Here is a 22,832-nt window from a genome sequence, read left to right as displayed (position 1 = left end):
TCGACTGAGACCTCGGAGCTCCAGCAGGTGAAAGTCCGTCGGTTCTGCTGGAACCTGACAGAGATCTTAAACAAACCAACTAGATCCAGAACCTTCAACACAACAGGAAACAGAGCGTCTGCATGAACATCTGTTTATTTAGTCCAAACTTACAAAACAAACCCGCGCCATGATGCTAAGTTTAGGAAAACACTTAAACGCTGGAAGCTATATAAACCCAGAGTCCTTCCAGAAGTCCACACTCTGGTGCAACACAAAGACCACAAAACAACACAATGTTAGCCGTTGCACTTTAATGAACTAACACCACCACTAACCCACCATCGCTCACTCCGTTAGCGTCTCCGTCGTGTCTTTAAGACGTCCTCGGATCCTCTGGAAGCTACGGACGTTCTTCTGGTGGTGAACTTCAGGTTTGGAGTTGTTTCAGACCAGCAGGTTTCTTCAGATGTTCATGAGGACCAGAACTTTTGTTTTCTGTCTTTATGTGGCCACTTTGCATCTTTACAACAGTTTTAGTCACTTTGTCCATCACAGAAACCACAAAACCATAGAAGTAGTTCGACTTTAGCTTGAAGAAACCTGCTGGTCAAATGTAAACTCTTTTCCAACAATTGCAGCGCCACGTTTGTCCACCAGGGGGCGCTAACAACTGAGTCCTGATGAAAAACATATTAAATAATTGAGATAATTAATCTTTAAGCAGAAATCCCTCATGGATTTCAGCATCTGACGAGATCTTCAGGCTGTTCTTGAACAAACCGAGAATGTTTCATTAAATCACATATCTGATTAACAAACGTACAGCCCTGTGGAACATCAGCTTCATGTCAAATGATCCGAAACTGTATCAGCAGACAATCAAAAACAAACCCTATGTTTATAACTCAGGAGCCCAAGTAGAAACCCAAAGCAACCACAGACTAGAACTGGTCAAACATTGATGACATCAGTCCCCAAACGGCTCAAAATCCACCCAAGATTACTTAAAGGTTGTCCGAAACGACTCAAAACTCGTCAAAAGTGACTCAAAATCTGAACAAATCGAGTAAAAATGATCCAAAATATGAAAAAAAAGCTCGAATTTTCTACAAAAAGGCTTGAACACAGGAAGTGAAAAATCTGTGAGACTCAACAAAGATGGAAAAAGATCCAAGAAGATCAGTAGGACCCACCATAGCAGCACTAATCAGAGCTGCAGGTAGAGGAGGAGTCTGGTTCCATGAAACCACAATGAATGCATAGGCCTGACAACGAACAACAGAAGAGGGTGTGTGACGACAAGCTACTACTTTTAATTCACTTTACGGCCATTTTCTGTCTCTTACTTTACTTACTATACTACTCCACTTAGTAGTAATCTGATTACTGTGAGCTGCTACAGGTGAGAATCATTTGACATTCAAGTGTTACTGCACAGGCCTGTAGTCTGTAATCTGTGGAATGGAAATGATCTCATCACTGTTTAGATGCTAACGGACGCCATGAAGAGTGAGTCCGTCCTGAAAACACAGCGAGGTGGTCTGCAGACCTTCCACTAAACACCGTCTACCCTCCTGCTTCCTCTGAAGCCTGAGCAGTGGGCGGAGCTTCCTCTGTGTTCTATAAAACTGAAAACTGGAGCACCGCCGTCCCACAAAAACACCAAACAAAAAAGACGTTTCCTATAAAACTGCACCCCGATAGTTTGTGTCCTGGGCAGCTGGAAGGTGATTGGGTCCCTGTCCGTCCCATAATCCCCTGTTGCGGGGGTCAGAGGTCAGATGTGTCGAGGGCACCACGCCCCCTCCAGGGCGGCCATGTTGATTCCTCTCAGGTCGCCAAAGTCGTCTCCGTCTCCGTCGCAGTACTCGCCGTCATCGTCGTGGTCGTCGAACCGAGCGCTGTAGCTGGAGGACGAAGCCTTCTGCTGCAGAGACACAACCGACAGTACGACTTTAGAGGATGTAAACGTCGCAAGACCTGAAAATACAGTCTGAAATAATAGTCTCTCTGTGGTTGTTTCGCGTCTCGATTGTCGTTTCGCGTCTCGATTGTCGTTTCCCCTCTCTCTCTGGTCGTTTCGCGTCTCTCTCTGGTCGTTTTGCGTCTCTGTGGTCGTTTCGTCTCTCTCTGTGGTCGTTTCGTCTCTCTCTCTGTGGTCGTTTCGCGTCTCTCTCTGTGGTCGTTTCGTCTCTCTCTGTGGTCGTTTCGTCTCTCTCTCTGTGGTCGTTTCGCGTCTCTCTCTGTGGTCGTTTCGTCTCTCTCTCTGTGGTCGTTTCGTCTCTCTCTGTGGTCGTTTCGTCTCTCTCTCTGTGGTCGTTTCGTCTCTCTCTGTGGTCGTTTCGTCTCTCTCTCTGTGGTCGTTTCGTTTCGCTCTCTGTGGTCGTTTCGTCTCTCTCTGTGGTCGTTTCGTCTCTCTCTCTCTGGTCGTTTCGTCTCTCTCTGTGGTCGTTTCGTCTCTCTCTGTGGTCGTTTCGTCTCTCTCTCTGTGGTCGTTTCGTCTCTCTCTGTGGTCGTTTCGTCTCTCTCTCTGTGGTCGTTTTGTCTCTGTGGTCGTTTCGTCTCTCTCTCTGTGGTCGTTTCGTCTCTCTCTCTGTGGTCGTTTCGTCTCTCTCTGTGGTCGTTTCGTCTCTCTCTGTGGTCGTTTCGTCTCTCTCTGTGGTCGTTTCGTCTCTCTCTGTGGTCGTTTCGTCTCTCTCTGTGGTCGTTTCGTCTCTCTCTCTGTGGTCGTTTCGTCTCTGTGGTCGTTTCGTCTCTCTCTGTGGTCGTTTCGTCTCTCTCTCTGTGGTCGTTTCGTCTCTCTCTGTGGTCGTTTCGTCTCTCTGTGGTCGTTTCGTCTCTCTCTGTGGTCGTTTCGTCTCTCTCTCTGTGGTCGTTTCGTCTCTCTCTCTGTGGTCGTCTCTCTCTGTGGTCGTTTCGTCTCTCTCTGTGTGGTCGTTTCGTCTCTCTCTGTGGTCGTTTCGTCTCTCTCTCTGTGGTCGTTTCGCTCTCTGTGGTCGTTTCGTCTCTCTCTCTGTGGTCGTTTCGTCTCTCTCTCTGTGGTCGTTTCGTCTCTCTCTCTGGTCGTTTCGTCTCTCTCTCTGGTCGTTTCGTCGCTCTCTGTGGTCGTTTCGTCGCTCTCTGTGGTCGTTTCGTCTCTCTCTCTGTGGTCGTTTCGTCTCTCTCTCTGTGGTCGTTTCGTCTCTCTCTCTGGTCGTTTCGTCTCTCTCTCTGGTCGTTTCGTCTCTCTCTGTGGTCGTTTCGTCGCTCTCTGTGGTCGTTTCGTCTCTCTCTCTGTGGTCGTTTCGTCTCTCTCTCTGTGGTCGTTTCGTCTCTCTCTGGTCGTTTCGTCTCTCTCTCTGTGGTCGTTTCGTCTCTCTCTCTGTGGTCGTTTCGTCTCTCTGTGTGGTCGTTTCGTGTCTCTCTGTGGTCGTTTCGTGTCTCTCTGTGGTCGTTTCGTCTCTCTCTCTGTGGTCGTTTCGTCTCTCTCTCTGTGGTCGTTTCGTCTCTCTCTCTGTGGTCGTTTCGTCTCTCTCTCTGTGGTCGTTTCGTCTCTCTCTCTGTGGTCGTTTCGTCTCTCTCTGTGGTCGTTTCGTCTCTCTCTGTGGTCGTTTCGTCTCTCTCTCTGTGGTCGTTTCGTCTCTCTCTCTGTGGTCGTTTCGTCTCTCTCTGTGGTCGTTTCGTCTCTCTCTCTGTGGTCGTTTCGTCTCTCTCTCTGTGGTCGTTTCGTCTCTCTCTCTGTGGTCGTTTCGTCTCTCTCTCTGTGGTCGTTTCGTCTCTCTCTCTGTGGTCGTTTCGTCTCTCTCTCTGTGGTCGTTTCGTCTCTCTCTCTGTGGTCGTTTCGTCTCTCTCTCTGTGGTCGTTTCGTCTCTCTCTCTGTGGTCGTTTCGTCTCTCTCTCTGTGGTCGTTTCGTCTCTCTCTCTGTGGTCGTTTCGTCTCTCTCTCTGTGGTCGTTTCGTCTCTCTCTGTGGGCGTTTCGTCTCTCTCTGTGGTCGTTTCGTGTCTCTCTGTGGTCGTTTCGTCTGTCTCTGTGGTCGTTTCGTCTGTCTCTGTGGTCGTTTCGTCTCTCTCTGTGGGCGTTTCGTCTCTCTCTGTGGGCGTTTCGTCTCTCTCTGTGGGCGTTTCGTCTCTCTCTGTGGGCGTTTCGTCTCTCTCTGTGGGCGTTTCGTCTCTCTCTGTGGGCGTTTCGTCTCTCTCTGTGGGCGTTTCGTCTCTCTCTGTGGGCGTTTCGTCTCTCTCTGTGGGCGTTTCGTCTCTCTCTGTGGTCGTTTCGTCTCTCTCTGTGGTCGTTTCGTCTCTCTCTCTGTGGTCGTTTCGTGTCTCTTTGTGGTCGTTTCGTCTCTCTCTGTGGTCGTTTCGTCTCTCTCTGTGGTCGTTTCGTCTCTCTCTGTGGTCGTTTCGTGTCTCTCTGTGGTCATTTCGTCTCTCTCTGTGGTCGTTTCGTGTCTCTCTGTGGTCGTTTCGTGTCTCTCAGTGGTCGTTTCGTGTCTCTTTGTACTCTTACCGTTCGAGTCACCGGCTCTCTGAAGGGAGGACACACCATGTGGAAGCGAGGGATGGCAACCTGGAAAACCTCCTCCTCCTTATTGGCTGCAGGAGAGAATGACATCAGAGCATCGACCAAACATGGAGGTGTGGTTTGAAAGGCGTTGTGTGTGTGTCTGTGTTACTGTTACCCAATCTGTGGAAGGTGTAGTGACCCTCCATGTACTCTGATGGGGTGGAGAAGGTGGTGCAGCTGGCGTATTCATGCACCTTTCCAGGTGTCATGACCGGAAACTCTCCTGCAGACACACAAACACACACATCTGCAGTCCCCAGTGGTTTTGCATCTCTTTACAGCCATGTTGTGTGTCTTTATGGCCATGTTGTGTGTCTTTATGGCCATGTTGTGTGTCTTTCTGGTGTCTCTGTGTGACGTACCGACCACCCCAGGCCCCTGGACCTCCTCCACGTTGCCGTCAGAGGTGGTGATCTTCCAGTAGCGGCTGTCCAGCTGGCAGGCGGCTTCAGGTGAGGCGCTGCTGGACATCTCTATTCTGTAAAAGCACATTTCAGCGGTTAGAACAGAACGATGAGGTGGAACCCTAAGGCCAGACGGACACGTACCTGATCCGGTAGGTGAAGAAGAAGTGTGGCGGGTGGACGGACGAAAGCTCAGGCAGGAAGGAGGTAGAAACAGAGACGGTGATGTCACCGGTGGTCGCCACACAACCTTTGTCGTGTACGTACCTGGAGACAGAAGAACAGGTGGAATCACTGAAATACACACAGGAAGAGTGATGAGGGGCCTTTGTTGATGGTTTGTGGTGGTTTTGTGTCGCTTTGTGGTGGTTTTGTGTCGCTTTGTGTCGCTTTGTGGTGGTTTTGTGTCTGTTTTTGGTGGTTTTGTGTCTGTTTTTGGTGGTTTTGTGTCTCTTTGTGGTGATTTTGTGTCTTTCATGAATAACTTTTTAAACAGCAGCTGATCTTCTATATATTTTTAAATAACAACCCTAACAGACTAAAAACCAGTTTTGTGTAATTGTGTAATGACGGGAGTGTGCGTTACCTGAAAATCTGGTCTCTGATGATTGGATATTCTCCGGTGACCACGTTGTGGACGTAAGTCGTGAACCACTCCAGGAAACAGGAGCCTGAACACAGACACGCACACTGGGGTCAGGTTTACAGGTTTTCCACTGAAGTCTTCATCATGTGTGGCAGAAACAAACAGACCTGTGATGAACATGTCGATGGCAGACGGATCTTGAGCCGTCTGATCCTGAAAGACAGAAGAACTTGTCAGATGTCTCACTGAGACCCTGATCTTCAACAATAAACTCCCCGTCACAGAACAGTTCACCATCAGAGCTACAAGGAGAAGCAGCTTTCACCCTGAAGGATCAATAAACGGCTTCATTAGAGCAGGGCTTCCCAAACCTTTCAGCCCGACCCCCAAAATAACGGTTCCTGAGCCTGGTGACCCACACTGTCCTCCTCAGTGACAGAAACCCAACAAAACGTGCACACGACACACATACTGATGGGCATGAATAAACACAGGCTGAACAAAAAGAAGGAAGAGAACAGCCTGACCACCGTGATATGATTTTACATCTAACGGTTTACTCCATGATGACAGCAGAACACGTCAGTCAGAGTCATTTCCATGGAGTTCATCAGAGAACACTGCTGCTGTCATGTGCAAACTTACTGATTTATACACTTTAACTTCCATGGAAGCAGTCAGAGTAACAGCCATAAGGTGTGGCAACTCTGGCTTTCACTCCTTTCTTTTCCCCCAGCATTGCAGCAGCATCGTCTGTACACCCATCACCATAGGCGTCAGTTTAGGGGGGGACGGTGGGGATGTGTCCCCCCACTTTTTGTCAGGGGTCATTTTGTCTCCAACACATTCAAATTCTTCACATGTAAGCCGTTGCAAACCCAGTTATTTTCAGTAGTATAGAAAATTCCGACGCTCCTGAACGCACCATCCGCACTCGGCTGAGAGTTGCGCAGACACGCAGCACACCTTCGTGAGGTTAAAAAAAAATGCGCAGATGCTAAATTTGTGCCCGTGCCAAGTGGAAGCTCCGACCAGAGGCGTACAGGGGCAAAATTTCGGCCCGGAAGAATTAGTACTATAGCGGCCCACAGACCCCTCTACCTGCATGTACCGATAGCTCAACAGGTTGAGCCTCCGCCTTTGGTGCAGTGGTTGTGAGATCGAGCCCAGCTTGTGGCATTTTGCCGCCGTTCTTCGACATTTTCTCAAAGTGCTGTGGTCTCCATCCCCCCCACTTTCAAAAACAAACTGACGCCCTTGCCCATCCCTGATCCCAGGACAGCCCCTCTTCTTTCAGTCTGTGTCAGCTTCAGTGAAAATGTCCTCACCTGTACACTTTGCCTCCAGCGGGGCACAAAACAGCGTCCTCATGAAGACTTCTATCAGAACTGTATCACTGATGTGTGTGGTGTAGTCTGTGATGTTTACTGAGGCGCTGTAGATCTGTCATAATGAAACTTGAACATCAAGTCTAGAAACCTAGCAGGAACCCTCTAGGAACGATCCAGGAGCCTACAAGGACTCTGAATGTAGACCAAAGCTAAGTTTTGCCTAATTTTGTCATTTTCTAACTTGAGTAGTTTTCTATCATTTGTGTTGTTTTCTATCCATTTTTTGTCATTTTCTGTCTTGTTTTACTCATTTCCTGTCTCGATTAAGTTGTTTTATCTCATTTATGTTGTTTTCTGTCAATTTTAGTAGTTTTGTGTCCAATTTGTTTACTTTCTGTATTGAATTAGTGGTTTTGTCTCATTTGTGTTGTGTTCAGTGAAATGTTTGTCATTTTGTGTTTCGTTTCGTTAATTTGTGTTTTCTGTCAAATGTTAGTAGTTTTGTTTTTCATTTTAGTTGTTTTCTGTATAGTTTTTGTAAATTTGTGTCTCATTTTATTTGTTTTGTAGCTCACTTTCATTGTTTTCTATCTCATTTTTGTCATTTTCTGTCATGTTTTAGTGGTTTCCTGTCTCGATTAAGTCGTTTTATCTCATTTATGTTGTTTTCTGTCTCCTTTTAGTAGTTTTGTGTCTCATTTCTGCTGTTTTCTCTCTAATGTTTGTCATACTGCATGTTTAATTGTGCAGTATGCGATATTTTTCCTTGATGTTTACATGATTTCCTACTTCTCTCTGCTCCCTCCTGGCTGTGCTGTTGTCCTACTTTGTGCAGCGGTGGGGTACGTACGGGGCAGGGGTAGAAGCTCTCGAACATGCGGCGTCCCTCGGCCGGCTCCAGAGCCATGTACTGGCTCAGGCCGGTGTGGAAGCAGAAGGTCAGCGGCAGGCAGCGCCTCATGCCCTTCCTCTGCTGGAAGCCTCCAGCCGCCGTCTCCACGTCCAGCAGCACCTCGGACCGGTAGTGGTTGGACAGAGACATGCTGCCCATCAGCCTGAGGACACAACAGGAGGTGAGACCAGGAAGGACCGGAGGAACCCGGTCCCTTCGCCGGTACTCACCCCGGGATCACCAGCTTCTGGCCGTTGTGGATCCGGTACGAGCAGCGGTAGTCGTCTGGAAGTCTGCAGCCGATCTGGGCCTCGATGTCGTTCAGCTCCACCTCCGATGCTCCGTCTGAGCAGACAATGAGAAAAAAACGAGCCATTAGTGAGGAAAAATCAGTTAACAGTGAGTTAAAACGAGCTAACAGTGAGCTAAAACGTGCTAACAGTGAGCTAAAACGTGCTAACAGTGAATTCAAATGAGCTAACAGTGAGTTCAAATGAGCTAACAGTGAGTTCAAATGAGCTGAGTTAAAATGAGCTAACTGAGTTAAACTGAGCTAGCGGTGAGTTAACATTAGCTAAGAGTGAGTTAAACTGAGCTAACTGAGTTAAACTGAGCTAGCGGTGAGTTAAAATGAGCTAGCGGTGAGTTAAAATGAGCTAGCGGTGAGTTAAAATGAGCTAACAGCGAGTTAAAATGAGCTAGCAGTGAGTTAAAATGAGCTAACAGCGAGTTAAAATGAGCTAACAGTAAGTGAAAAATGAGCTAACAGTAAGTGAAAAATGAGCTAGCAGTGAGTAAAAATGAGCCAACAGTGAGTTAAAATGAGCTAACAGTGAGTAAAATGAGCTAACAGTGAGTAAAATGAGCTAACAGTGATTAATAATGAGCTAACAGTGAGTAAAAATGAGCCAGCAGTGAGTTAAAATGAGCTAGCAGTGAGTTAAAATGAGCTAACAGTGAGTTAAAATGAGCTAACAGTGAGTAAAAATTAGCCGTCGTCACCTTTCAGAGATGCGATCATGCGAGGACATCTCTGCTGGAGGAAATCCTTCAGCTGCTCCCAGGCTCTCTTCAGTACTGGGTAGTACTGGATGTACCGGCCCAGATCCCCGTAGTACTGCCTGAACAGACAGTACCAGGACACCCCACTCTGCAGTCGGTCAGCACTGCACACAGAGACACACAGAGACACACAGAGACACACAGAGACACACAGAGACACACACACACACACAGTTAATCTGCAGCATTGTGTGCTTCCAGGTGTGGTAAATGAGCTCCACTCACTCTGACAGCAGCCAGTGTTTGCAGCACAGAGACTTCCACAGCGGGTTGTGTTTGGACAGATCGTTCAACCTGCGGCTCACGTAGCTGCACCTGGAGGGGGCGACGTCAGGTGGAGGGGCGGGGCCAGACACACAGATCAAATCAAAACATTGAAATGATGACATCACTCTGACCTTCTGAAGAGGATGTTTACAGTTTTGTGTGTCTTTTTGGCTGTTTTGTGTCTCTTTTTGATTGTTTTGTGTGTCTTCGCGGTCATTTTGTGTCCCTTTCTGGTCATTTTGTGTGTCTTCGCGGTCATTTTGTGTCCCTTTCTGGTCATTTTGTGTCTCTTTGTGGTCATTTTATGTCTCTGCGGTTGTTTTGTGTCTCATTGTTAACATTCAAAACGAATCACAAAATACCCGAAACATAGAGCTGGGCGATTTTGCCTAAAAAAAAAATCTTCGATTTTTTACAAAAAAACTCGATTCACGATTCACGATTCGATTTTTTTTTTCGATCACAGAAAAACAAGTGCTGACAGCAAAAATATGAAAAATACATAAATTTATTGTTTTTGTTAAAGTGCAACAACAAACCTTGAACAAGACCAAGGAAAGGTCATCATTTGAAAACAGCAGCTAAACAAAGTGACACTGAATAGTATCTTGTTTGTGCATCCTCGCAACTGAGGGAAAATAAGTGAAACATTTTAGTAAGTAACTAAAAATGATCTGGACTGATTATCAGCAAATAAAGCAAAATCATTTCCTGAGATACCACTGTTCAAAATGTGAACAACATCATTAAACATGAAAAGTTCCATTAAACATTCTTTGCTAAAAAATTAGCCGATCAACAACAGCAGGCTTAAGGCAAGCTCGGTGACAGGTGACAATACCCCCACCTACACTAAAGACTCTCTCCGACGGGGCACTGGTTGCAGGAATGGCCAAGTACTTTCTTGCAAGACGACTGAGTCTTGTGAAGTTGGGTTGGTGCTGCCTCCACCACTCTAGTGGGTCAGTGTCTGGATCCACCACAGGACTCAAAAGATAGGAGTTGAGCTCTGCTTCAATTTTGTCACTTTCTGTCTGGTGGGGTAGTGAGGTTGGTACTGCTTTTTTGAAGAAGGCAGCTAAAGTTTTCTTCTTTGGTGGAGAGTCTGAGCGTTGATTTTCACACACTGATGTTTCAGAACTATTCTGTGAGTAGAGAGCAGAGAGTTCAGTCACAGCTCTTTTTTTAATGAGGTCTAGTTTGCTAGGGTCAATGTAGGTGCTGCGAAAACGTGGATCCATAAGCGACGCCATGTCTAATAACTCATCATTTTCAGGGTCACTGTATTTTTTGTCAAGATAGCTCATGATGTTTCTTTTTATTGTAGCAGTAAGAGCTACATCTTCTTCTTGTGGCTGCAGGAGGCTAGTTCTAAATAAATGGAGGACAGGTTTAATATAGCTAACACTAACGTAAGCCTCCCCACTCAGTGCATCTGTGAAGTCTTGAAGGGGCTTGACCGCCTTATTTGTTGCTTCCAGCACTTCAAGATCTTGCCACGTTGGTACAAGATGCCTGCTTTTCTTATCTGCACCAAGAACCCGGACGATCGCCTTTTCTTGTTCCAGGAAACGGTCAATCATTTTTTGGCGTGATCCCCATCTTGTTAAGGATTCTGTAACCAGCTGATGAGGAGGAAGACCGAGCTCTGCCTGAACTTCAGCCATGTCCCTTCTTTTCTTCCAGCTGTAGGAAAAGGCTGAAACTGCCTTTTTGCACACTCCTATCGCCCGGTCTATGCGTTCATCTTTCACACCATTAACTGTAAAAGATGAAACAAAACAAAAAAACATAATTGTATTTGCATTTTACAGCTTAGGTTAACTGAACTGAAAAAAAGTTACCCCTTAAATTTACAACTACATATATCCATAAATATGCTCTCTAAATTTAGATGGTGACAACTAAACCCCCATTTTTTAACAAATACATCTAGTTTTAAATCTAATTGTGTTACAAAACAAACACTACAACACAATAACTCATAAAACCCTGTTTTACCAGAATCATATTATTAATAAAAGTGAAGTCTACTATAAATTTAATACTTGCAACACCTCATAATGATCATACTACAGTACATACATGTTTGTTTATCTTCTCAAAAACGTACCTATGGCATTGTGTAGTCGATGCCCAAAGCACTTGAGGTTTGGCCAGTTATTGTCCTTCATAGCCTTGATTACATTGGTGCCACTGTCAGTTGTCATACATGTTAGACGCTCTTCTGAAAGGCCCCACGAGTTGAGAGCATCCTTTAGCTCTTGACCAATCGTATCGCCAGTGTGGTCCTCGGGGAAATATGACGTTTGGAGACACACGCTTCGTAGATTCCAACTTTCATTGATATAATGAACAGTAAGGCACATGTACGGTTGCATGGTTCGACTTGACCAAAGATCAGTGGTTGCTGCATAAAAGTCAATGTCCTTCAACTCACGGTTTATCTTCTGCCGAGTCGTATTGTAGAGTTGTGGAAGTGCAACATCAGAAAAGTACTTGCGACTGGGTACAGTATATCGAGCGTCCAAAACACTAAGCATGTGGTTAAACCCTCTCTTCTCCACACTGTACACTGGGAGCATGTCCGTGGCTATATAAAAAGTTATTGCCTCCGTAATTGCTTTCCACCTGGCTCCGCTCTTCTCGTATGGGACACCGCGTGAAAAACTTTGCTCAAGAGTACTTTGCTTTACAGCCTGGGTGCTGTCTGTGCTGCTCGTGCTTGACTGATTCTCACGTCGAAGAAGACGACACTTCTCCCACTCCGGAGCATGTTTTCTCTTCAGATGCTGAAATAAATTCGTGGTGCTGCTGCACGCCACAACAACAGCTTTCTGGCATATTTTACAGCGAGGCGTTGTTTGGCCCTCATCTGAAGCCGTAAATCCAAACCAATTCCAGATTATCGACGTCGTTGTACCCTTTTTGGGGAGAAGCTGCTCTTTTGCACCGGGTTGTTCTGCCATTTTGTTTGTTGTCATTACAAGTGCTGCGCGCGCAGGGGGAGGGGGCCGCTCAAGATTCCCGCTCCGCAAAACTACGGAAAGCCAGTTGGCGATTGCAAAATGTGTGGGGTGGGGGGAAAAAACTTGAAAAACTCGATTTTGTGAAAATATGAATCGATTCGGCCTCCAAACTCGATTTTAAAACAAAACCGATTTTTTTCCCAGCCCTACCGAAACAATAATAGAAGTCAACCAAAATAATTGAAATTGTTCCAAAATGACAAATTTGTCAGAAACTATGAAGAAATTCTCCCAAATTACTCAGTTTGATGGTGGAACATCTACAGCTGATGGTGGAACATTTAAAAAAATGACAGTGGAACATCTACAGCTGATGGTGGAACATCTACAGGTGAAGGTGGAACATCTACAGGTGAAGGTGGAACATCTACAGCTGATGGAGGAACATCTACAGCTGATGGAGGAACATCTACAGCTGATGGTGGAACATCTACAGGTGATGGAGGAACATCTACAGGTGATGGAGGAACATCTACAGCTGATGGTGGAACATCTACAGGTGAAGGTGGAACATCTACAGGTGAAGGTGGAACATCTACAGCTGATGGTGGAACATCTACAGCTGATGGAGGAACATCTACAGCTGATGGTGGAACATCTACAGGTGATGGAGGAACATCTACAGGTGATGGAGGAACATCTACAGCTGATGGAGGAACATCTACAGCTGATGGTGGAACATCTACAGCTGATGGTGGACCATCTACAGGTGATGGTGGAACATCTACAGCTGATGGAGGAACATCTACAGCTGATGGAGGAACATCTACAGGTGAAGGTGGACCATCTACAGGTGAAGGTGGAACATCTACAGCTGATGGTGGAACATCTACAGGTGAAGGTGGAACATCTACAGGTGAAGGTGGAACATCTACAGCTGATGGTGGAACATCTACAGCTGATGGAGGAACATCTACAGCTGATGGTGGAACATCTACAGGTGATGGAGGAACATCTACAGGTGATGGAGGAACATCTACAGCTGATGGAGGAACATCTACAGCTGATGGTGGAACATCTACAGCTGATGGTGGACCATCTACAGGTGATGGTGGAACATCTACAGCTGATGGAGGAACATCTACAGCTGATGGAGGAACATCTACAGGTGAAGGTGGACCATCTACAGGTGAAGGTGGACCATCTACAGCTGATGGAGGAACATCTACAGGTGAAGGTGGAACATCTACAGCTGATGGAGGAACATCTACAGGTGAAGGTGGAACATCTACAGCTGATGGTGGAACATCTACAGGTGAAGGTGGAACATCTACAGCTGATGGAGGAACATCTACAGCTGATGGAGGAACATCTACAGGTGAAGGTGGACCATCTACAGGTGAAGGTGGACCATCTACAGCTGATGGAGGAACATCTACAGCTGATGGTGGAACATCTACAGGTGAAGGTGGACCATCTACAGGTGAAGGTGGAACATCTACAGGTGAAGGTGGAACATCTACAGGTGAAGGTGGAACATCTACAGCTGATGGTGGAACATCTACAGGTGACGGTGGAACATCTACAGCTGATGGTGGAACATCTACAGCTGATGGAGGAACATCTACAGCTGATGGTGGAACATCTACAGGTGACGGTGGAACATCTACAGCTGATGGTGGAACATCTACAGCTGATGGAGGAACATCTACAGCTGATGGTGGAACATCTACAGGTGACGGTGGAACATCTACAGCTGATGGAGGAACATCTACAGCTGATGGAGGAACATCTACAGCTGATGGAGGAACATCTACAGCTGATGGTGGAACATCTACAGCTGATGGTGGAACATCTACAGGTGACGGTGGAACATCTACAGCTGATGGTGGAACATCTACAGCTGATGGTGAAACATCTACAGGTGATGGAGGAACATCTACAGCTGATGGTGGAACATCTACAGGTGACGGTGGAACATCTACAGCTGATGGTGGAACATCTACAGCTGATGGTGGAACATCTACAGGTGAAGGTGGAACATCTACAGGTGAAGGTGGAACATCTACAGCTGATGGTGGAACATCTACAGCTGATGGAGGAACATCTACAGCTGATGGTGAAACATCTACAGCTGATGGTGGAATGATGGCTATCTGATAAACTTGGTATTTATCCAGTAACATGTTGATTCCAGAATTGTTGAAAAATAAACAATGAAATAAATTCAACTTTAAGTTTCACAAAAAGAAATGATAAAAAGTTCCAAAACAACCAGAAAACCAGAGACACAAACCAGCCACTGGTACACTACATGTAAAACCAGTTTGTACACTTCAAACTATATGAAGTAAAAACATGCAGGACTGGTAGTAGATGATGCAGTATTTCTACAAGACATGCAGTATACCCTTCAAAGGTCTACATAATGACAGTACACGTACCTCAGACCACCACTTTGATCAGCAGTTACAGAACACTCTGAGTTTAAAGGAACAAACCAGCTGCACTGCAGCCAAACAAACAAGCTGCTAGCAGCTTTTAGCATGCGGCTAACTGTAAACAAGATCTCTATCTGGGTTTAAAGTCGCCATGTTAGCTCGATGCTCCCTGACAGCCACCGGCAGAGTCTCCATCTAACCAGCACTCTCTGTAAACAGCTGTCAGCAGCTCTTTTCTCTGTCTTTATTAGAAATGACAACAAACACAGCAGCTAACTGAGCTAACTAGCTGCTGGAGTTTGGGGCTGTTAGCCGACTGCTAGCTGCGCAGCCTCCTCCCATTCCTCTCCGATTCTCTGTTCTCCAGGTAACAGCGGCGTTCGCACCGTGAGTCCCGGGGTACGTACCGGACCAGGTCCCTGAAGCCCAGGTAGGACAGGATGTGCAGCAGAGGGTCTGAGGGCAGCTCGTCCATCCGTAACTCCGGGGAAGCTGCCATTGTTAGCATTAGCAACGCTTCTTCTTCTCTTCTGAGCTTCGAGCAGCTGGAAGCTAGATACCGACCGCTGCTGCGCAGGAGTGTACTGCGCATCATGCTTCTTCTCTGGACTTATAAACATCCTGACTGTTATTAACTGCGTTTAAATTACTGCTGTAAAACAACAACTGTGTATTATACTATACTGTACTATACTGTACTATACTATACTATACTATCCCATGCTATACTATACTATACTATACTATACTATACTATACTATACTATACTATTTCAGATTCTGGATGTGGTTCAGGTTCTGCTTCAGTTTCAAGTTCTGGTTCAGGTCGAGGTTCAGGTTCAGCTTCAGGTTCTGGTTCTGGTTCTGGTTTAGGTTCAGGTTCAGCTTCAGGTTCTGGTTCTGGTTTAGGTTCTGGTTCTGGTCCAGCTTCAGGTTCAGGTTCAGATTCTGGTTCAGGTTCCGGTGCAGAATGGTCTGAATGTCCCTCATCATCATTCTGCTGCTTGTTTCTGTTTTCTTCCTGATCCAGATGTTAGCCTGGTTCTCCTCAGTCAGAAGTCTGGTTCTGGTGGCTGGAGAACAGCACCACCTGTCTGCTGGACCTGTAAGGAGGTTCTCTGTGTGAGCTGACTTAGATCAGAACATGATGGAAGAATATTAACGTTCTAAAGAGGATTTATTGTGAAACATTTGATTTCTGCTGTTTCGTGGAACCTCTGGACATTTTCTAGTAGATACCTGGGAAATAAAGCCATCCTCTGGAGTCAGGAGATAAACCTCACGCCTGAAAACATCTGGAACATCTGGAGCATCGCCAGGTTTCTGTTCAAACTTTGATTTTTCATATCCGTCATCTCTCTCTCTCTGCAGCAAATCTGGACCAATGAGCAGCGAGCAGCGCCGCACCATGTGACCGATCTGAGCTGTTCCCATGCAGCGGAGCAGCGATGCAGCAGAGAGTCAGCGCAGGATTACAGCTGCAACATCTGGACAGGAGCCGCTCTCATCACAGGGAGATCAGCATGTCCTCATGTTTAAAGAACTGTATTATCACTGCAGCTCCGTTATTATTCACGGAAAGCTGCAGTTTTACTCACCAGCAGACCAACCACAAATAGCAGAAAATGTCACCATTATTATTTAGTATTTTAGAGATTATTCAACATTTACTTATTTAAAAAATGTATTTTACATATTTTTTTTGCCCTTGGTCCACCACCTAGATGCTTCATAAAACACTAGAAAGTGTCCCTTTTGGTTTAGTTTTTACTGTTGGTCAGTTCTGGTCCATAACCAGCTGTCAGGATATTATTGTTTATCACTTCTTATCCATTTATTGAACTTTTACTGGTGCTTTTTTTTTTTTTTACCATTTGTGCAACATTAAAACACTGAAAAAGTATTTTTTAAACATAAAGTGAAGATTAAAATACAGAAAATTCTGTTTTTTGTTGATTTTATTGTTTTATTTTAGAAAATACTTTGTTAGTTTTACTATTTATATATTCTGTTTAAAAGCGTAAAATAAATTTTTTACAAGAATCACCATTAAAGAAATTAATTTTTAAAAAATGTTGTTAGACCATTAATATATCTTTAAAATAATTGGTATTTTATGTTGTATTTTACTGTGGTTACACCGTTTGAAATGTGAATGTTTTTTACCATAATGTCATCATAAAAATACAAAATATTCTATTTTATTCTCCAGATTCATGGATCAGGATGAGAACTTCCAGCTTCAATCATGAATATGACATTTATTAATTCATAACATACAGAACTACAGTCAGAACTACAGTCGTAATGCGTCTCCGAGGACAACAGAACAGGAAATAGAGGACAGACTCTCATTCTGACTGACTCTACATCATGACCAACTGTTCAGACTTTTATTCTGAAAGGAACCATTTACATTCAGGCAGGAAATCCAACATGTCATGTGAATTAAAGTTCAGGAACGAAGTCAACTAAAAATAAGGCTGGCGGTTGGTCGCGTGTGCGGTTGCCATGGTAACACTTCCACAATGGTGTGTTAGCTTTGATTGACAGCATGCAGTTAGGGCGAGTGGGCGTCCACGTCTCGGGGTTTGCCGCTCGTCGGTTGCCATGGTAACGGCAGCGACCAGCCACCGGTTTACATTCAGCATTGCCGCCGGGCGAGTCTCATTGACGAACACTGGCGTCTCCTCTCTCTCTCTCAGCGGTCCAGGTCGTCTCGGCCTCCTCCCTCCTGGGCGTCTTTGTCCTCGTCCTCCTCCCTCGTCCCCTGTCTCTTCAGGTCCTGGAACACCTCCGTGAAGAAGTGCGGGTCGGCGTTGAGGCGCAGCATGTCGCCACTCAGACGCTCGATCGTCTCCAACGCTCGGTCCCAGAATGCATCACGACTCGACTCCACCAGGAAGGGCTTCAGAGGGTACGAGATCTCGTTGCCCAGGTACGAGTAGGAAAGGTAGAGACATGTCAGGAAGGTGGCATGGAGCTCCTGCTCTGAAGACGTGTCCTCGTCCACCACGTCCCTGCACAGCAGGTACACGAAGACCAGACTGGCAGGACTGATGAAGCACTGATCCTGGAGGGGACAGGACAGGACAGGTAGGACTAGAGGGACAGGACAAGTAGAACTAGAGGGACAGGACAGGTATGACTACAGGGACAGGACAGGACAGGTATGACTACAGGGACAGGACAGGTAGGACTAGAGGGACAGGACAGGTAGGACTAGAAGGACAGGACAGGTAGGACTAGAGGGACAGGACAGGACAGGTATGACTACAGGGACAGGACAGGTAGGACTAGAGGGACAGGACAGGTATGACTACAGGGACAGGACAGGACAGGTATGACTACAGGGACAGGACAAGTAGAACTAGAGGGACAGGACAGGTATGACTACAGGGACAGGACAGGACAGGTAGGACTAGAGGGACAGGACAAGTAGAACTAGAGGGACAGGACAGGTATGACTACAGGGACAGGACAGGTAGGACTAGAGGGACAGGACAGGTAGGACTAGAAGGACAGGACAGGTAGGACTACAGGGACAGGACAGGACAGGTATGACTACAGGGACAGGACAGGTAGGACTACAGGGACAGGACAGGTAGGACTAGAAGGACAGGACAGGTAGGACTACAGGGACAGGACAGGTAGGACTAGAGGGACAGGTATGACTAGAGGACAGGACAGGAGAGGACAGGACAGATAGGACTACTTCTACTTAAGTTTATTGAGTACGGTTTACAAAATATTTTCTTCTGAATAATCGTCTCTGTGAATTTATTTACGTAAATAATATTTTGGTAGATGAGCAGAATGGATTTAGGAAAAACAGAGCCTGTATTGACCACATTTATGTTCTATCCTCTGTCGTGAAAGCCAGACTGCAAGAGGGAAAGAGCACTTTTGCTTGCTTTGTCGATTTTAAAAAAGCATTTGATTGGATACATAGAGATCTCCTGGAATATAAATTAATTAAGCATGGTATTAATGGTATTTTTTATAATTCAATCAAAGCCTTATACAAAGCACCAGAAGCATGTGTGCAGGTGAACAGTCTGAGGACGGACTGGTTCCCTACTCCATTTGGGGTAAAACAAGGAGATGTCCTCTCTCCTACTTTGTTTGCTCTTTACGTTAATGATTTGGCTCAGGAAATAAAGAGGGCTAACTGTGGAATAGACATTGAGGGGTTTAATCTCAGTATTTTATTATATGCTGATGATATTCTTTTGATTGCAGAGGAAGAAAATAAGTTAGAAAATATGCTGAATATGATGAATGACTGGTGTATAAAACGGAGACTTGCTATTAATCAAGAAAAACTCAAATATTTCATTTCAGAAAACCTTTGGTGCCTTAAGTGACTATAAATTTTATTGTGGGCAAACATTGTTGTTATATTCCGTAACTTATAAGTATCTTGGTTTTATGTTTCATGAAAATATGAGTTACTGTACGGGCAAAAGAGCTCTAGCAGACTCTGCTGGGAGGGCCCTAGGTGCTGTAAGTAATAAGATGAAAGCTTGCCCGGATCTGACTTCTGTTACGTTCACTCAGCTGTTTGACTCCATGGTTGCACCTATACTGTTTTATGCAGCAGGAGTATGGGGATCGGGGGAGGACACCGAGTGTAACACTGTTCAGCAAAGGGCTATAAGATACTTCCTAGGAGTTCACAAATGTACCCCTCGGGCAGCCATAGAGGGAGACATGGGCTGGGAGCCTTGTGTGGTGAAGCAGAGGATTGAAGTCTTAAGACTCTGGAACCGCCTTGTATGCTTCCCTGAGGACAGGCTCACCAAGAGGGTATTCAGCTGGGATAGAATTCATAAATATCCCTGGACTAAGGGTGTCCTTGAAATCTTTGTTAGTATGAATTTGCAGTCCTTGTTTCAAAATAATTTGCAGTGTAAATTACGAGACCAGAGAAAGATATTGTTTGAGATCTATAAAGAGAAGTGGCACTTTGATTTGCTTTGTAAACCAAAACTACGAACGTACATTCAGTTGAAGGACTGTTTTTCTGTAGAGCCTTATGTAAATTGTTACTTAAAAAGAGGACAGAGGTCTGTGTGTGCTCAGCTCAGAGCTGGAGTTCTGCCTCTACAGACTGAGGTAGGTCGTTACAAAGGGATCCCCGAGGATAAAAGACTATGTATTGGGTGTGGTGTGTCTTTGGTTGAAGATGAATTTCATTTTATGTTTGACTGTCCTTTGTATATGAATTTGAGAACTGTTTTGTTTGCAAAAATCCAGAATGTTAATCCTGATTGTTTTGGATGTCCGAGGGAGAAATGTTAAAATGGTTATTTGAAAACAAAATATTTTCCGTTGCAACCTACATAGAGAAGGCATGGACTTTGAGACTGAAAACCATGTATACAACCTGATGTTTATAGTGATTCATTGAACCGTATGCCATCTTCTCTGTTTGATGACCAGGGTCATATAAGCCCATACAGGCTGGGCACTTATATAGGGTCATGACACTTAAATAAAATATATTCCTTCATTCATTCATTCCTTCATTCATTCTACCATTCTACTCTGTGGGGGTCAATACTGACCTGATCAGAATAAATCAGGATTCTACACCAACATATGGTCATGTGACCTTCAGCCATAAAACAAACAGACAAACAAAAACAACAACAGCAACAACAACACGTTACCTGCCAGCCCTGAACCAGCAGCGCCCGGTCCACGGTCCGGAACCAAACCACAATCTGATTGGACGAAAACTCCTTCAGCTTGACACAACGACGAACCAGGAAATCTGAGAGACATCGGAGGAGCTCACCTGTGGACGCCTGAGGAGGACACGAGGAGACGAGAATACAAGGAGGCAAAGAAGGAGGAGACAAGGAAAGAAGGAGACAAGAAGACAAGGAGGGAGGAGACAAGGACGGAAGAGACAAGGAGACAAGGAGGGAGGAGACAAAGAGACAAGGAGATGAGGAGGGATGAGACAAGGAGGCAAGGAGACAAGGAGGACAGGAGACAAGGACACAAGGAAGGAGGAGGCAAGGAGACAGGGAGGAGACAAGGAGACAAGGAGGAAGGAGACAAGGAAGTAAGGAGGGAGAAGACAAGGAGGGAGGAGACAAAGAAGGAGGAGATGAGGAGACAAGGAGACAAAGAGACAAGGATGGAGGAGACAATGAGGCAAGGAGGGAGGAGACAAGGAAGGGAGGAGGGAAGTAGACAAGGAGATGAGGAGACAAGGAGACAAGGAGGGAGGAGACAAGGAGGCAAGGAGGGAGGAGACAAGGAGGGAGGAGATGAGGAGGGAGGAGACAAGGAGGGAGGAGATGAGGGGACAAGGAAGGAAGGAGGGAGGAGACAGGGAGGAGACAAGGAGACAAGAAGGGAGGAGAAGAGGGGACAAGGAGACAGAAATACGGAGGGAGGAGACAAGGAGACAAGGAGGGAGGAGCCAAGGAGACAAGGAGGAAACGAGGAGACAAGGAGACAAGGAGGGAGGAGACAATGGGACAAGGAAGTAAGGAGGGAGGAGACAAGGAAGGAGGGAAGGAGACAAAGAGACGAGGAGGGAGGAGACAAGGAGGCAAAGAGGGAAGGAGGGAGGAGACAAGGAGAGAGGAGGCAAGGTGGCAACAAGTGAGGATACAGGGAGGGAGGAGAAAAGGAGACAAGGAGGGAAGAGGACAGACAGTAAAGATGTTTCATGAACAGAATCAATTAAATTCTTTCAGATGTTTTAAACTTTAAATCCTTGTAACTGGTTCCATCTGGTTTTAACTGGGTTTCTCTGGTTCTATCTGGTTCTCATCCTGACTCTCTGAACCGGACCATGCAGCACCAACCTGGACCACCACCCTCCGCGGGGACACGGGGAGCTCCGGCCGGCCCTGCCTCTGCCGGTGTCCTCGCTCCGGGACGGTGGGGACGGGCACCGGGATGGGTCCGTGCCTGAGTCCGGCCTTGGGCGCTCTGTGCCGGGCGTCGGCGTCGGGCTGCTCCCGCCGCTGCTGCTCGGTCACCGGCTTCACCTTCTTGCCGCCCTTCCTCTTGGCTCGCGCGGCCACGAGGCGCTTCTTCCAGGTGAGCGCGTGCAGCAGCAGCGCGTGCCGCTTCTTCTTCTTCTTCTTCTTCTCCTCCTCTTCATCCTCAGCATCCTCCTCTTCCTCCTCCGGCGGCTCCTGCACCGAGAGCTTCTCCGGTCCACGAGCCGCGGCTTTCCGCGAGCCCGGAGACAGAGACAGCACCGTTCCCATGACGACAACCGGACCGAGCGGCGCGAGCCTCTGCAGCAGCAACGGAGGAGGAAGAGGAGGGAGGGGGGAGGAAGGGAAGGAGGGGAGGGGGAGGCTGTCCACCTGTCTGTCTGCATCTTCACCTGTCTGTCGTTCTGATACACCAACATGACTCACAACCTGTCAGTTAACACTCAGATTAGACCTAAACACTCAAAATCTGTCTATCTGACCTGACATTAGTCAAAGAAAGACACAGATTAGGTCAGCATGACTCAAATTTTGTGAAAAATTACTAAAAATTGAACAAAGTGAGTCAAAATTATTGAAAAATAGCTCAAATTAGTCCGACATGACTTAAAACTCACCCAAACAATCTCAAATCTGGACCCAAATGACACAAAATCTGTCAGAAATGACTCAATATTTGACCAAAATGTCTTGAATGCTGCTCATCATGAAACAAAATTAGTGAAATAACAAGTTAGATTAGGTCAGTGTGACTCCAACTCAAATCTTGATAAAAAATGTCTTGAAACCTGCTCAGCATGACTCCAAATGAGTCTCAGATGATTCAAATTAGCCCAAAATTACTCTAAATGTTTCCAAAATGACTCAAAATTTGTCCATCATGATCTGATATTTGTTAAAAAAAAAAAAAAAACTCAGATAAGGTCAATATGACTCAAATGTCCTAAACTGCTCAAATCTTGATAGAAAATTTCTGCTCAGCATGACTCAATATTAGTCTAAAATGATTCAAATGAGTCCAACATTACTCTAAATGTGTCCAAACTGACTCAAATTTTGTGAGAAATCACAAAAAAAAAAAAACAGCATAAAATGGCTCAGAATTATCCAAAAATAACTCATAACTCAAATTAGCCCAACATGACTGAAATCTAAATCAAAATCACATACAATCTGTCAGAAATGGCTCAATATTAGATTAAAATGACTGGAAATTTGCTCATCATGACTCAGTATTAGTAAATAAAGACTCAGAATAGGTCAACGGGACTCGAAATGTGTCTGAAATTACTGTAAAGTTGACCAATTTGACTCAAAATCAGTGTGGAGTGACTCAGATTAGGTCAACATGACTCAAATCTTGATCAAAATCTCCTGAAACTTGCT

At 45.8% G+C, this 22,832-nt stretch overlaps 2 protein-coding genes and 1 long non-coding RNA gene across 5 annotated transcripts; 1 reads left to right on the top strand and 2 right to left on the bottom strand.

The window, feature by feature from the left end:
- Positions 1 to 117: 117 nt before the first annotated feature.
- On the bottom strand, positions 118 to 15,257 carry LOC127532002 (F-box only protein 3-like). The gene is made up of 12 exons (XM_051942934.1): positions 14,883 to 15,257; positions 9,024 to 9,113; positions 8,739 to 8,902; positions 7,967 to 8,081; positions 7,695 to 7,899; positions 5,681 to 5,726; positions 5,514 to 5,598; positions 5,072 to 5,194; positions 4,886 to 5,001; positions 4,639 to 4,746; positions 4,467 to 4,552; positions 118 to 1,909 (listed from the first exon to the last, which is right to left on the bottom strand). Exons 1-12 carry the CDS (start codon positions 15,068 to 15,070, stop codon positions 1,760 to 1,762), a joined length of 1,476 nt encoding a protein of 491 aa, XP_051798894.1. The 5' UTR covers positions 15,071 to 15,257; the 3' UTR covers positions 118 to 1,759.
- Positions 15,258 to 16,716: 1,459 nt separating this feature from the next.
- LOC127532028 (cyclin-dependent kinase 5 activator 2-like) lies at positions 16,717 to 21,791 on the bottom strand. Its single transcript, XM_051943040.1, has 3 exons — positions 21,306 to 21,791; positions 20,151 to 20,288; positions 16,717 to 17,548 (listed from the first exon to the last, which is right to left on the bottom strand). The coding sequence occupies exons 1-3, from the start codon at positions 21,714 to 21,716 to the stop codon at positions 17,177 to 17,179; spliced, it is 921 nt and encodes a 306-aa protein (XP_051799000.1). The 5' UTR covers positions 21,717 to 21,791; the 3' UTR covers positions 16,717 to 17,176.
- LOC127532053 (uncharacterized) lies at positions 17,579 to 18,217 on the top strand. 3 transcript variants are annotated; one of them, XR_007939296.1, is made up of 4 exons: positions 17,579 to 17,691; positions 17,743 to 17,816; positions 17,937 to 18,056; positions 18,126 to 18,217. It is a non-coding gene; the product is annotated as an uncharacterized LOC127532053 (long non-coding RNA). The 3 variants fall into 3 exon arrangements; XR_007939295.1 differs by having other exon boundaries at positions 17,597 to 17,668; positions 17,738 to 17,816; positions 18,126 to 18,210; XR_007939297.1 differs by having other exon boundaries at positions 17,629 to 17,668.
- Positions 21,792 to 22,832: the final 1,041 nt, after the last annotated feature.

Source organism: Acanthochromis polyacanthus, chromosome 22 (genome assembly GCF_021347895.1).
Source record: "Acanthochromis polyacanthus isolate Apoly-LR-REF ecotype Palm Island chromosome 22, KAUST_Apoly_ChrSc, whole genome shotgun sequence".
Taxonomy (NCBI): domain Eukaryota; kingdom Metazoa; phylum Chordata; class Actinopteri; family Pomacentridae; genus Acanthochromis; species Acanthochromis polyacanthus.
This window is presented reverse-complemented; position numbering and strand designations above follow the sequence as displayed.

Coding starts and splice junctions, on each gene's coding strand:
- LOC127532002 (XM_051942934.1), bottom strand. CDS start 15,070: ATGATGCGCAGTACACTCCTGCGCAGCAGCGGTCGGTATCTAGCTTCC. Junction 8,903..9,023: donor AAACACTGGCTGCTGTCAGA/GTGAGTGGAGCT, acceptor CTCTGTGTGCAG/TGCTGACCGACTGCAGAGTG. Junction 5,195..5,513: donor ATCAGAGACCAGATTTTCAG/GTAACGCACACT, acceptor TTCTGTCTCCAG/GTACGTACACGACAAAGGTT.
- LOC127532028 (XM_051943040.1), bottom strand. CDS start 21,716: ATGGGAACGGTGCTGTCTCTGTCTCCGGGCTCGCGGAAAGCCGCGGCT. Junction 20,289..21,305: donor CGCGGAGGGTGGTGGTCCAG/GTTGGTGCTGCA, acceptor TGTCCTCCTCAG/GCGTCCACAGGTGAGCTCCT. Junction 17,549..20,150: donor TGCTGGTTCAGGGCTGGCAG/GTAACGTGTTGT, acceptor TGTCCCCTCCAG/GATCAGTGCTTCATCAGTCC.